A 13,351-nucleotide genomic window follows, 5' to 3' on the forward strand; every position below is an offset into this window, starting at 1 on the left:
GGCCAGGGGTGAGTCTGGGACCCAGGCCCGGGCATGAGATCCTCTGAGTGAATTAGGGGGCCCTCCCTGCTGCTGCTTTTCTTTCCCCATTCACTGCCAGCTTCCCTCCACTGCCCCAATCCCGTGCCACCCTTTCTCCCTCTTGGGGGGGGTCATCGATCCTAAGCCATAAAATAAATTTTATTCCAAAATAACAAAATAAATAATCTACTGTACACGATCTGAAAAGAAAGACGCTCTAACTGCTCAGACAGGTGCTGCGGTCCAGCCCCCAGCTGAGGGAGACCCTGAGTCCAACCCAGGCCTCCTGAGGGGGCCGATCGAGGGGACCCCACATTCACCCTCCCCCCTACCCCCGAGAGGGCAGGAGGGAAAAAGTTGCTGAGGACTTGGGGGAAAGATGGGGATAGGTGGGCAAACTGCAGCACTTGTTAAATTAAAGAAACAAACTAGAAGCACAAAAATGGGGGAGCAGAGGGGAGGAGGAGGTCCAGTGTTCCCAGGCCCCCAGTTCTGGGGGGAAACATTGCCATTTTTAGCTGTTGGACCTTCCCAGGGAAGTCCCCTTTTCCCCCATGTCCAAACTGAATCCAACTGCTCATACCACTGGTTCAAGCTACAGAGAACGGGAGTGTGTTGTGTAAGGGAGGGGAGAACCCCAGATACCCTGGAGACAGAGTCCTTGCCCCCTTGCTCTAGGCAAGGGTGAAGGGGCACCACGCACCCTCCTTGTGTCCTCTTGCCAGGCCCCTGCTCGTTATTGCTTGAAGCCCCATAGTTCTATGCCCATGGAGCAGGTGGGGAGGCAGGAGAAGGGCAGCTGAAGGATCCAGGGTTGTGACCAGATGCCAGGGATGGAGAATGTCGGAGTCCATGTGAGCCAGAAGCCCGAGTCCTGGGTCTGAGGACACCAGCGCACCCCTCACTGCCTGCTGGCCTCCGCCTCCACTTTGACGCTGCTCCTGCGACCTTCCACCAGGGCAGGATGGGGTCCCGGGGCGGGGCATCGGTCCAGCAGCCCTTCCTCGAACTCTGTAGGGAGAAAAGGGGTAAGTTAGGAGGCCGTGGGGTGGACGATGCAAGGAGGTGGCTGGACAGGAGGCAGGTGTCAGGAGACTGCAAAGATGAGCTGGATTTGATAGGCTGCCTCCTGCCCACTGCACATTTATAGGTGTGTGTATGGGGGGTGTTCCATACCCAAGTGTGTGCGTCCCCCTCCCCTTTCTGGCTGTGTGTAGCGCTCTCTCTGTATGTGTCTCTCTCCTCTGTCTCTCCCGCCTCCGTTCTGCTGGAATTTCTGGTTCTGTCAGGAGCTGTGGGGGTGGCTTGGCTCTGACCTCTCCCCCTCCCCCACTTCCCAGGCTCTGCCACCCCCACTCATCCCTGGCCCCCTCCCAGGCCCCACCTACCCTACCATGCCCCTCCAGTTTCTTAGAAGCCAAATCAAGGGGAACACAGGAAGCCAGCCTCCCAACTCCTCCCCCAAGAAGAGCCCCCCCTTCCAGTCCCCACCCCCACTTCCCACCCACGCACAGTTTAAAAATACCAAGCCAGGGTTGGTGGCTTTGTCTGCTGCATCACTCTCAGCCCAGCCGCTCTGGCCCTCTGGCGGACTACTCCCTTCCCCCATACACACACAAAGCATCCCCCTTTGGGCTCCTCTACTTCCCAGCTAGGCAACCCCACTGTAACTCCTAGCCTACCCTACTCTTCTGCCTTGGTGGCAGCTCTGTCTCTGCTTCCTTTCTTGGTGACCCTCCCTTCCTGTTCCCCTAGTCCCGCATTCTCTGTCCCCTTGCTCACTCCAGCGCCCCTTTCACAGATCTCCATTAGGATCAGATCCTCCTAGTGGAAACAATCCTGTAGGATCCCCCTTTCCTCAGCCCAAGGCCTGGATGGCTGGAGCCCCAGCACCCTACTGGCTGCCCTCTCTGGTGACTACATCCCTCTCCCTCCCACCTGGCCCCAGGACGCCAGGACTGCTGGGTGGGGCCTGGGTGGCAGGGGTGCTTGGGGACAGCGCTGCTGCTGCCTCACCTGCGAGAGGCGGCTTCGCAGGCACACAGGGGCTGAGGCGCCCCACGCGGTCGTGGGAGACGAGGCGGGCTAGCCGCAGCCCCTCATCCATCAGTGTCTGCTGCAGGATGTGGCGGCTCCACAGCCCATGGGCTGGCAATGCCAGCGGCAGGTCAGCAGGGGGCGGCGTCAGCCTTGGGCATGACCCCACAGCTGTGGGCATGGGCACGGATCAGGTAAGGGACTACAGTCAAAGGAACCCCACCCCACCCCCTCCCCACCTCAAGCGCAAAGCAGACCCATAGGCCCAGGCCCCTTTGCCCCCATCCAGCCAGGCCTCCCAACCCTGCTCCAGGCAGAGGCCTCCTAGCTCCTTCCTCCCACCTACTCCACCCCCACAGCTCGAAGAAAAGTATTCTGATGGACACTTACCCTGCAAGTGTCCGTCAAGACTCTCCCCAGACAGGCTGGCGCTGTCCTCCTCCAGGCTGGGCCGGTATGGGGGTGCATAGGACTCAGGGCCTGGTGGAGGCTGCTGGAGTTCAGAGTGACTTTGCTCTCCAACCTGTGGATGCCCCAAAGGGGAAGATGAGGACCTAGCAAGGGAGGGGCTGGGGAGGGGCGCTAACCCCCTGTGTCCACCCTAGAAACCTACCTCCTGTTTTAACTTCTTCAGCGGAGGGCCTCCCAGTTCTTCAGGGTGAAGCCTGCGAAGACGAGAGCAGTAAGGAAGGTGAAGCTGGGGAGGGCGGCACGGCGGGCAGAACATAGAATCTGGGGAGGAGCGTGTGCTCTTTCAAGACCAGAAAGCAGCTGGTTGAGCAGGAGTGTCTAGCTCTGGTACTGCTGTTGTGGGTGAGCAGACAAAACCCGAGATGGACAGGAGGAGGGCCCAGGCCCAGACAAGTGGGCTTGGCGCAAAGCAGGACACGCACGTGGGCAGGAAGCAGGCCTAGAGGCCCCTGCCCGGGAACTTAGGCCCAGGACCCAGCTCCTTGGCAGGATTCTCTAATCTAGGAGGGACCTGGAGAAGGGAGTCTCACCTGGAGCCCTTCAACGAGGACAGGTAGGTGCTCTCTCGGGCCACTTGGCGCGACAGGGAGAAGAGCTCCACCCTCCGCAGTAAAAGTGTGTTGTCCCGCATGCAGAACTGTGCAGCAGCTTCGTTGATGGTCAGCTGTGGAGAGGGCCGCCAGAGCGGGCACAGTCCTCAGGCCCCGCTGCCTTGCCCAGACCTCCTCCCACCCTTCGCCGTCAGATAAAGCCCGTGCATTAGACACTTGCTTAGGATCTGATGCTATGGAGTTCTCTGGAGGCGGAGGACAAAGGCCAACATCCCTGGCTGCCGAGGGAGCCTGGAATCCCCTCAGCCAGAGCATTCCCGAGCGGCACGGAGCGGGACTGCCCGGCATTGGCCTGTACCTCTGCTTTGCCCCCAGCTGAGGAGGGAAGCACTGCAGTGGCCGGACCGGGCTGTGTGGGGGTGACTGGGGCGTGGGGTCCTCGTCAGGAGGCAAGGAAACAGGTTGGGGAGGGCGAAGGTTCTCCCCGGTGAGGAGGGTGAGGCCTGGGAGCCAAGTGCAATCCTAGGAGAATGGGGTCCTCACCTCATGCAGGCTGAGCTGCTTGCCCTCCCGCCGCTTGGAGTCAAAACGGCCATAAATGATACTGTATTTGCGGATCTCCTCCTCCTTCTGGCTGTCGCTGTCGTCCATCTCAAAGATGTGCCCCACGCTCCGAGCCAGCTTCTTGTTCAGCTTCAGCAGGGACGTCACCTCCCCAGCATCCCCCCTTGGGAAGCTCCGGAAGATTCTCTCCACACTCTCCACCACCATGCGCACCATCTCTGGTTCCAGGCGATCCGGACCACCCCCAGCCCCAGCGGCTGCCAGCCCCCCAGCCCCAGTCCCCTCGGGGACTCCTCCCCCTGCAGGTGGGGAGAAGGGGGGTGAGCCTGCCTCCTCTTCTCCTCCCGCCCCAACGTCGGACTCTGGAGTGCTCCGTCCTGGCCAGATCCGGGGGTCTCCGGCCCCAGGTCCCCCAGGCAGTGGTGACAGCTTCTCTCCAAGTTCAAGGGGGCTCTTGGGGCTAAAACTGCGGGCACTGCCTGCCTTTTCCCCTGGGCTGCTGTGCCCATTGCTCATGCTTCCTTTCCGGGTGCCTGCAGTCTCGGAGATCTTGAAAAGTGGGATACTGGAGACAGGCACAGCAGGCACTGGCTGACTGAAGAGCCCTGGATTGGTGGCCCATTCTCTCAGTGCCTTCTGCAGGCGGCGGACATGGAGGGGCTTGGTGGCCATGCCCACGAGTGCCATGATCTCCAGGAACTCTTCCTCGCCAGCCTCACACAGTTGCTGCACGTCGTCCCCTCCCTGCTGGATGAAGGTTTCATAGTAGGAAAGGAGATTGGCACGCTGCAGGACCCGGTAAAGCTGCAGCTCCCCCAGTGTCCGAGGCAGTGCCATGGCTCGGGCACCGGGCCTGAAGAGGAGTGCGGTAGAGAGAAAGGCAGGCAGTCAGTATGGGTCCTCCTGCTGAGTACCAACCCACACTCACAATCGTCCTCTCTTTCCTGCTTGCTTCTCTTCCCCTCCTCTAATGTGCTCTCTGCCCAAGACCCAAGCCTGAGCACAGACTCAGAACTAGGCATTACCAGGAGGCATAAACACAGCAGTGCCATCCCAGACTGGCCACAAGTCCCAAAAGGCAGCCCAGTCTCTCTGCCAAAATCAAAGGCTCTTCACCCCCATTCTCAGCTTTTACTTTTCTGGCCTGGGGCAAGGAGACCTTGAGCACTGAGGCCAGCCAGCACACCCCTAGGATGGCTGGGCCTCCTTTTCGCCCAGAACAGTCTTCACCCTCCACCCTAAATGCCCAGCAGTCTCAGCTTTACTCAAGGTGACTTTCTACACTGAGGTGCATGTAGGACTCCTGTCCTCCCCACAGTGGATGCCTGGGACCTACTGCTTGCCAGTTTCACTCCGTGGTGGCGGTGGCGTCCTACCTAGGCAGCTGCAAGGGAGGGGTGTGGCCCTTTCTCACTCAGCAAGCCAGGCGGACCCCTGCTCTGCTCAGCTCCCCTGAGCTGTTCCGCGGGACCTCCCCTCTCCTCCCGACTGCCCAGTGCCCCTTAAGTTGGCCCCTCTCCCAGCAGTGACCTTCCCCACCTGCTGGGTAGGTAGGCCGATCCCTTCAGCTCAGGCGCCAGCAGGGAGGAGTGCCTCAATTGTTCTGCTCTGGGGCCTGTTCCGCCCACACACACTCCTACAGCGGCAGCGGCAGTGGGCGAAAACCGCCTGGAGGCTCCCACCTACCTCCTCTCCCTCATTTTCCACCCACACCAAGTGGAGCGGGGGAGCGGCTCAAGGCCTCTGGAGGGAGGGGCTGCACACCGAAACTCCCCCCCGCGTGCCGTAAATATAGCTACAGAAAAGAGAAGGGAAGCCTAAAGCTTCTCCACAGCCCTGCTGATGCTCTCCCCTGGCTCCGAGGCGCCGGCTTCTCCCGGACCCCGGGGCTCGCGTACTCCGTATCAACGGAAGACTGAAACAGCGCAGCAGCCCTCCCCCAGCCCTATTACCAGCCAGAGCTCCAGGGCTTCCCCTGGCGTTTGGGGGCCCCCACATTCTTTGCAGGGGGTTCACATGCCAGATCACATCGGCAGAGTAAACGGGGGATGGAAAATTAAGTACTACTTTTTCATATCCAGCTTCATCCGCTCCCTACCTGCTCCCAGGGCCCCCTAATTCAAAGACGCACCCCCTTTTCAATCAGTCTCCACCCCCCACCCCCGTCCCGCTTCCCCTCGTTCTCTCCTCGACCTCCGCCCTCCGGACCCCTTTACTGAGTCCAGCTCCACCCATTCCACTCCCCGCCGCTTCCCTCTGCCCACTAACTTGGGTCTGGGCTGCGGGGTCCGGCGGGCGCAGTCCCCTCCGCCCGGCGGCTGCTCGGCTGTGGGGGAGGGCGCTCTGTGCATGGACGGCCGGAGGCCACAGGGGCTGCCCCTCTCGGTGCCCAGCGCTCGGCGCCTGGCGCGCGCTGCCGTGTCCGCCGCTGTCCGGGCTCCGTCCCTCCCTCCACGTCTCCTCTCTCCGAGCCTCCGCGCCTCTGTCTGTGCCTCTGCCCCCCCCTCCCCGGCTGCGCTTGCCGCCTCTCCGCGCCGCCGCCCCCGCAGGACGCACGGGGAGCGAGGCCCGGCGCGGCGCAGGCTGCCGGGCGGGCGGAGGGCGTGGGCAGCGCCGGGGGCGGGGGCCGGGGGCGGGGGGCGGGCGCCCGGGCCTCGGGGCAGGCGGTGGAGGCGCCGCGGCAGAGCGTCGTAGAGAGGCGGAGACTAGGGGGAGGGGGCGTGGAGCGGGAGGCGGGGGCGGGGACTCGGAGCGGCGGCGCCGAGCTTTGGGACTGAGGTGACCGAGGCCGGGCTGCGGGAGGGCGGGCTTGGGGACCCGGCGGGCGGGGCGAGGTCGCTCCGCGCCGCCCACGCCGGATGCACAGCCGGCCCTCTTCGCGCCCACGTACCCACGTGAGCGCCCAGCCGGCGACATTCCTACATCCCCCTCCCCGCCCGCTCCTACCCCTCCGAGCGGAGAGCGGAGTTTCACAACCACGCGCGGGTACACAAAAACACGGAGAAGCGCACGAACGTGCACACGCGCCTCAACAACTACGCGGACGCCCGCTGCCCACACTCCGGCCTCGCGATGCTGTACGTGGGATTGCTAGGAATGAGCCGGGAAAAGTTGGCGGAGCCTTGGGGTGCGCGGCTCCTCTCGGGCGTGCATCCGACTCCCCTTGAGTGTGCGCTTAGGGCAGGTCTGCGAGCGCGGGGCTCTGCAGGAATTCCTCGGATATCCCAGCACTCTTACCATGCTGCAAAAGGAGTCATTTGAAGGCCCCTGCTGAGAAACCCAGGCCTCCATCCCTGCCTCTTGTCCCTGTCGAAGTTTGGGGTACAGGAATGGGAGGGTTATGGTAGAAGCTAACGCGTCGAACAGTCGCGTCGGGCTGTTAGAGCATTAGGCAGGGATGGAAGGAGATACCCCTCCTTCCTCTACTCGTCGCACCCTGTTTGCTAGGGATGGGGACCTGCTTCTGGGGAATTCTGTGGCAAAACTGGGGTAGGGAGAACATCCATTTTGCGGACATTTTTAAGGGCCTGCGCTCGAGAGAGTCTAATGGAAGATGGGCGGGAGGCCGGAGAGTCCGACGTGGCTCCCTGCGGAGGAGTTGGAGGGAGGAGCTCCCTCAAGGAGCCTAGCCCCCCTCCGCAACCCACCCTCCCCGTTTGTTTCTCCTAGACCCATCTGGTTCCCATTACACTCCCGCCCACGGCTGGGAGGTCGGGGTGGGGGGGGGGGTGGGGGGCCAGCAGGGGCTCTGAGGGCCGGTGCTGGCTCCAGGCCCCGACAAAATAAAGGCACGGTGGACGGGGAACCGAGCGGACCAGCCGGGGGTCAGGTTCTCCCTGGTCCGAAACCTCAGCCCCGCCCCGCCATTCCGCACTTCTGAGTGGCTCGGGGCCTGGCAAGGCGTGGGCGGCGTGGGCCGGGACTAGTTCTACATTCCGGCTCAGCAGGGGGACCTTTCCGTCTCCGGTGGGGGCAGAAGAGGGGGAGTGCATCCCTGGGTGGGATTTCGGTACCTAAGATTCACTTCTCCTTCAGCCCCAAACGCAGTGAGGAGGTAATAGGAAAGCGCAGATCCCTCCTCTCCCAACTCCCCATCCCCAGTTCCGCAATTGGAAGGCACGGCTTAGACGGGCTCCCTCCCGGGACTCTCCCCGACCCTCTCTGAAGTGTGTGGGCACCCCCTCCCCCACTCTTCTCTGGTTATTTTGGAGCCTGGGCTGCCAGCCGCTGGCCCCGGGTTTCCACGTGCCTCCTCCCTCCCCCTGCCCACGCGCCCCGTGACGCACATCCTCCGCCCACGCAGCCTCTGTTTCAGGCGCCCCCCTCCCTCCCACCCGGGCCCCTTTGGGGCGGTGATGAGCCCCCGGGTCCGGAGGGAGACGCAGGCCGGGGAAAGAGAGCGGAGTAGCGAGTGAAGCCGGCGAGGGTAACCAGCTGGGCGCTGGGCCCTTGGGTCCCAGCCCGGGAAAGGGGACGAGGGAGGAGCCGATTCCGGGTCCTCCACTTTTTTATTCTGGGGGCGGATATTCGGCCAGAGAAGGAGGAAGGGAGACCAGCCCCAAGACCTGGGCTTGCCCAGTCCCCTAGGGGAGTAAGTAGGGGGTCTCCCTGGGTTCGAACCTGTGTGGGAGAGTGGAACTCCCGAGGGTTTGTATCTTTGTTTTTCAGGGTTGTCGTGAGGTTCAAATGAGAAGATGTGTATGAAGACTCTGTAAAGTGCCAAGCAAATTTAAGACGTTATTGCTAGTTTGTGCCTCTGTATCCTCAGATAATGTATTTATGTTTCTTTACATCGCATTGTGTATCTGTGTCTCTGTCTCTCTCTAGGTTTGTATGTGAGCCCCTATGTGTGGATTTAAAAATATGTACATTTAAAAAAATCATTGACTTGTGAAGCCCCGCAAGAGGCCCAGAGCGCCCCCGCAGCCGGAGCTGCTGAGACGTCTGTTCTTCGCTTCCCTCCCACTCCTGCCACCCCCAACTCCCCTCCTACTCCCTTCCGTTGAGAACTAGGAATTTCCAGCCTTTTGCAATTGGAGAGAGACAGAGACAAAGAGACCGAGACTATGAGAAGCTATAGAAAAACAAAGATAAAAGGTGGCGCGGGGCGGGGGGGCGATGATAAAAGGTGTTGCACAAATACAAAAATCTTATTTCTCCTTTTTTTCTCCGTGAGCCCCATTCTCCCCAGTGTGGATCAGGACCGCTCCCTACCTGACTCACCTGCTTCCCCCTCCCCCATCCGAGTGTTCTCAGAGTTTACGCGTAGCATAGCAAGGGATCCCATTTAATCAAGGATTAATTTATTGTCTACACCGGTCTCTTCCAGGAAGGGAAACAGTAATCCCAGTCCCAATTTTCCAAGAACAGGGGGAAAGAGTGTGAAGAAGTGGGTGGAAGAGGAGTGAGGAAATTGCTAACCAGAAGGATTGTCATTCCTGGGCACGTGCAGATTTTCATCTAGCAGATTGCACTGCTCACATTCCCCTCCACTACGTTTTTACCAGGCCAAATCAAGTTCGCTCAGCAGGGTCTGGCTCAAATGTCATCTTCCCTCATGCCCCCCCCCCCCCGCAAGAATTAATTCCTTCCATCCCTCAGAGGCCTCAAGGCTCTTTGTAAACCTTTCAATTATACTTGCTTGTCTCTCCCTCAGCCCAAGACTTCTTCAGCGCTGGTCTGCTCTCTGGTGGGCCCTTTGAAATGAATACATTAATGATGCTATTTCCTGATCTGAGCAATCTTGAAAAGGGCGATTGACACATTTTGCTCCAAAAGGGGCCAAACCTGGGCTAAACTATTAAGTGAAGAGGTCTCCTTTACTTAAAGTTTCCAGTGAATCTCACAAGTCTGGCTCCTTGGTCTTCGAAAATGTCCACTGTTGTGGGGCATGTGACTGGCTCAGTCAGTAGAGCATGTGACTCTTGATCTTGGGGTGGTGAGCTGAAGCGACAGGTTGGGCGCAGAGTTTACTTAAATTAAAAAAATAAAATGTCCAGTGTTCTGGTAAATTAATTCATACCCAGATGGGAAAGGTAGGAGACTGAAATCTTTGCTAGTAACAGAAAAATATGAATATAAAATAACGATCTTCATTTTTTTCTCTTTGTAACATGTTATAATTGTGGTCTGAGGAGTGTTCTTCTTCAGTTAGTCATTTTACAAGAGATGCTTCACTGGGCGAAGACAAATAATCCTAACCTCTGCCTTGAAGGAGGTAGGGAGATAGTGCAATAAAAGGGGTACCCAATAATGACAGAAGAATAGGGGGCAACTGATGTCTTCTGGTGTTGTAGGAAACTGGTTTAGACAGGTATCCAAAGGACTTGTTGATGTAGCCTAGGATATTGATGTATGAATAAATTTCCAGGGCCAGTCAAGTCAGACCAGAATGGAAACTTACATGGAGATATGAAACAGAATATATTTCAGAAACTAGAAATTATTCATTATTGGGTCACCTGGGTGGCTCAGTGGGTTAAGCCTCTGCCTTCAGCTCAGGACTCTCTTGCTCTGTCAAATAAATAAAAATCTTAAAAAAAAAATAAAGAAATTATTCATTATTGCTGGATAGGCCGCCCAGGGAGGGGCACCTGATTGGCTCAGTCAGTTAAAGTGTCCTACTCTTGGTTTCGGCTCAGGTCATGATCTCAGGATTGTAGGATTTGTCTCCGTATCAGCTTAGTGCTCAGCATGGAGTCAGGTTGTCCTCCCTTTGGTCCCTAACCCTCCCCTTCCATGCCTGTGTGTGCGCTTTCTCTTTCTGTCTCAAATAAATAAATAAGGGATGCATGGGTGGCTCAGTGGGTTAAAGCCTCTGCCTTCTGCTCAGGTCATGATCCCAGGGTCCTGGGATGGAGCCCCGAATCGGGCTCCCTGCTGGGCGGGGAGCCTGCTTCCTCCTCTCTCTCTGCCTGCCTCTCTGCCTACTTGTGATCTCTATCTGTCAAATAAATAAATAAAAATTTAAAAAATAAAAAAATAAGTAAATATTTTTTCCTTTTTCTAACATTTAAATTCAATTAATTAACATATAATGTCTTATTTGATTCAGGGGGTACAGATCTGTGATTCATCAGTCTTACATAATACCTAGTGCTCATTACAACACATACCCTACTAAATAAAATCTTTAGAAGAAAACCAGCCCAGGGACGTGTACAAGTCCATTTTATTAAGTGTATTTTAGACTTGTGCTTTCTCAAACTTTGGCAAAGGACTAATTAAAAAAATTCCAGGGCGCCTAGTTGGCTCAGTCAGTTACGTGTCTGCCTTCAGCTCAGGCCAGGTCATGATCCCAGGGTCCTGGGACTGAGCCCTGCATTGGGCTCCCCGTTCAGCAGGGAGCCTGCTTCTCTCTCTCCTGCTCCCCTGCTTATGCGCTCTCTCTCTCTCAAGTAAATAAGTAAAATCTTTTAAAAATTCTAATCTATTGTTCCCTACTTCTGTAAAATACACTAAAAGTGAATTGTTAGAAAAGTAAAACAAAGTCCATATTTTTATTAGATTCAACAAATACAAAAATTCTCTGTCAAACTGCAAGAAAAGTTTCTAAATGCTTACACTTAATTTCTGAAATACTTTCATTGCAGATTGGTAACAAACTTTGAACAGCCCAATTGTAGTTAGTTTCTTTACATCTATGTTTTAGATCATAGTCAAGACCCCGGGCTTCATCACTGGAGATACTAGGGAATCATAAGGACTTTGTAATATGGGAGTGACACAGGCAGATCTGCATTGAAGAGTAGTGTGGATGAAGGGTTTTATGGTTGCAAAAACCACAGGGAAACCAGCTTGGAGAAAATTAAAGTGGTTCAAGTGAAAGGTGGTAAGATGTATGCAAATAGCCCAAGTAGCTGGGATTCTAGCTTGGGCGACTGAAGAGTTGGAATGGAGTGTCTTCATCAAATTTTTATTGTCTGTAATCCTCTTAGATTAAAAAAAATAATTATGAAAACGAAAACTTTTTCTTAACTCATTTGACACCACAACCTAATCTGACCTGAACTTACTTGTGGCACACCTCCGAAATTTATATCAAGTTGTCTATAGTTACATTTATCCCACTTTTGTTTATCCCAGTGTGAATAATTATGTCTCAATGCAGAAAAATTAATTTGTTTGATCACAGGGTGCTGTCCTAGGCCCCATTGGGATTGTTGCCCTATATGTTGTCTATGCACCGTATTACCTTTCTAAAATCCAAAAATATTCTAAAACACATTTACTATCCAGATTTTCCACCCCATTTACTCAAGAGTCTTGGCCTGAGTTTTTGGCTATTTGCATACATCAGACCCACCTGCAGATAGTGAATATTCATCGCATTTTGTGCTATAGACTCTGAAAATAGCTCCTTCAGAAAGATTTTATTTATTTTATTTATTTTTAAAGATTGTATTTATTCATTCGAGAGAGAGACAGAGAGACAGAGAGAGCACAAGCAGAGGGAGAGGCAGGGAGAGAGGGAGAAGCAGACTCCCCATGGATTTGGGGGGCTCTATCCTAGGACCCTGAGATCATGACCTGAGCTAGGAGAGATGTTTAACCATCTGAATCATGCAAGTGTCCCTTAAAATTTTATTTTTAAGTAATCTCTTTATCCAATGCGGGGCTCAAATTTACAACCCCAAGATCAAGAGTCGCATGCTCTACTGATCCAGACTGGCACCCCCAGAAGCAGATTCTTAAAAGTGTTTTGAGCAGTGTCCTCATGTAAAATAAAGCTAAAAGCTTCTTTCGTGACTACCTTGAAGTGTCAGAACTTTTTTGGATGGTAAGGTGGAATGTTTTTATGGGCAATACAGTCTCATTACTGTATATCTCCTTTGCACATGTCAAAAGTCAATGGTCAGTGATCTTCTGGAATTAGTTCCCAAATCTGGAATTAGTTCCTCTGTTCTCTGACCTTTATTCAAAACCAAAGAGTGAGCTCTGAATGGTGACAATTTGGGGCCTAGTAGAAAATGAGATGTGTGTGTGAGTGTGTGTGTGTGTGTGTGTGTGTGTGTGCACGCGCGCACACGCGCGCACATGTGTGTGTATACATGTTTGTTTTTTAAAACTTTTGGATTTACATGGGGCACCTAGGTAGCTCAGTGGGTTAAGCCTCTGCCTTCCACTCAGGTCATGATCTCAGGGTCCTGGGATGGAGCCCGGCATAGGGCTCTCTGCTCAGCAGGGAACCTGCTTCCCCTTCCCCCTCTGCCTGCCTCTCCGCCTCCTTGTGATCTCTCTCTCTGTGTCAAGTAAATAAAATCTTTTAAAAAAGAACTTTTGAATTTACAGGAAAATTGAGAAGATAATATAGAGAGTTCCCCTATACCCTATATCCAGTTTTACTATTGTTGCCTTTTACCAGTGTGGTGCATTTGCCAACATTAATGGACCAGTATTCTTATGTTATTATTAATGAAAAGTCTACAGTTTATTCAGATTTTCTGAGTTTTACCTAATATTTTTTTCTATCTAGAAATAGCTGGCTGTTACAAGTTCTCAGTCTTTCCTTGTTTTTGATGACCTTGATAGTTTTGAGGAGTACTTGTCAGGTATTTTGTAGTTTGACCCTCTATTGGAATTTATTTAATTTTTTTCTCAGGATTAGGTTAGTTTTATGGGGTTGAGGGAGGAAAACCACAGACATTAAATGCCATTTTCATTGCATGACATCAGGAGTACATAGTATCAATGTGATTTAGTACTGT

The 13,351-nt window shown here is 54.7% G+C and overlaps 1 protein-coding gene across 2 annotated transcripts; it reads right to left on the reverse strand.

The window, feature by feature from the left end:
* Positions 1-159: 159 nt before the first annotated feature.
* Positions 160-6,152, reverse strand: LOC111160116 (NGFI-A binding protein 2). Of its 2 annotated transcripts, XM_022522960.1 has the most exons (7): positions 5,913-6,150; positions 3,624-4,497; positions 3,060-3,193; positions 2,672-2,723; positions 2,449-2,581; positions 2,038-2,229; positions 160-1,032 (listed from the first exon to the last, which is right to left on the reverse strand). In XM_022522960.1, the coding sequence occupies exons 1-7, from the start codon at positions 5,993-5,995 to the stop codon at positions 923-925; spliced, it is 1,578 nt and encodes a 525-aa protein (XP_022378668.1). In that variant the 5' UTR covers positions 5,996-6,150; the 3' UTR covers positions 160-922. The 2 variants fall into 2 exon arrangements, with proteins under 2 accessions (XP_022378668.1, XP_022378669.1); XM_022522961.1 differs by lacking the exon at positions 2,038-2,229 and having other exon boundaries at positions 5,913-6,152.
* Between the last annotated feature and the right edge of the window lie 7,199 nt (positions 6,153-13,351).

This window comes from Enhydra lutris, unplaced genomic scaffold, assembly GCF_002288905.1.
Source record: "Enhydra lutris kenyoni isolate GAN:26980312 unplaced genomic scaffold, ASM228890v2 scaffoldscaffold74, whole genome shotgun sequence".
NCBI classification, from domain to species: Eukaryota; Metazoa; Chordata; class Mammalia; order Carnivora; family Mustelidae; genus Enhydra; species Enhydra lutris.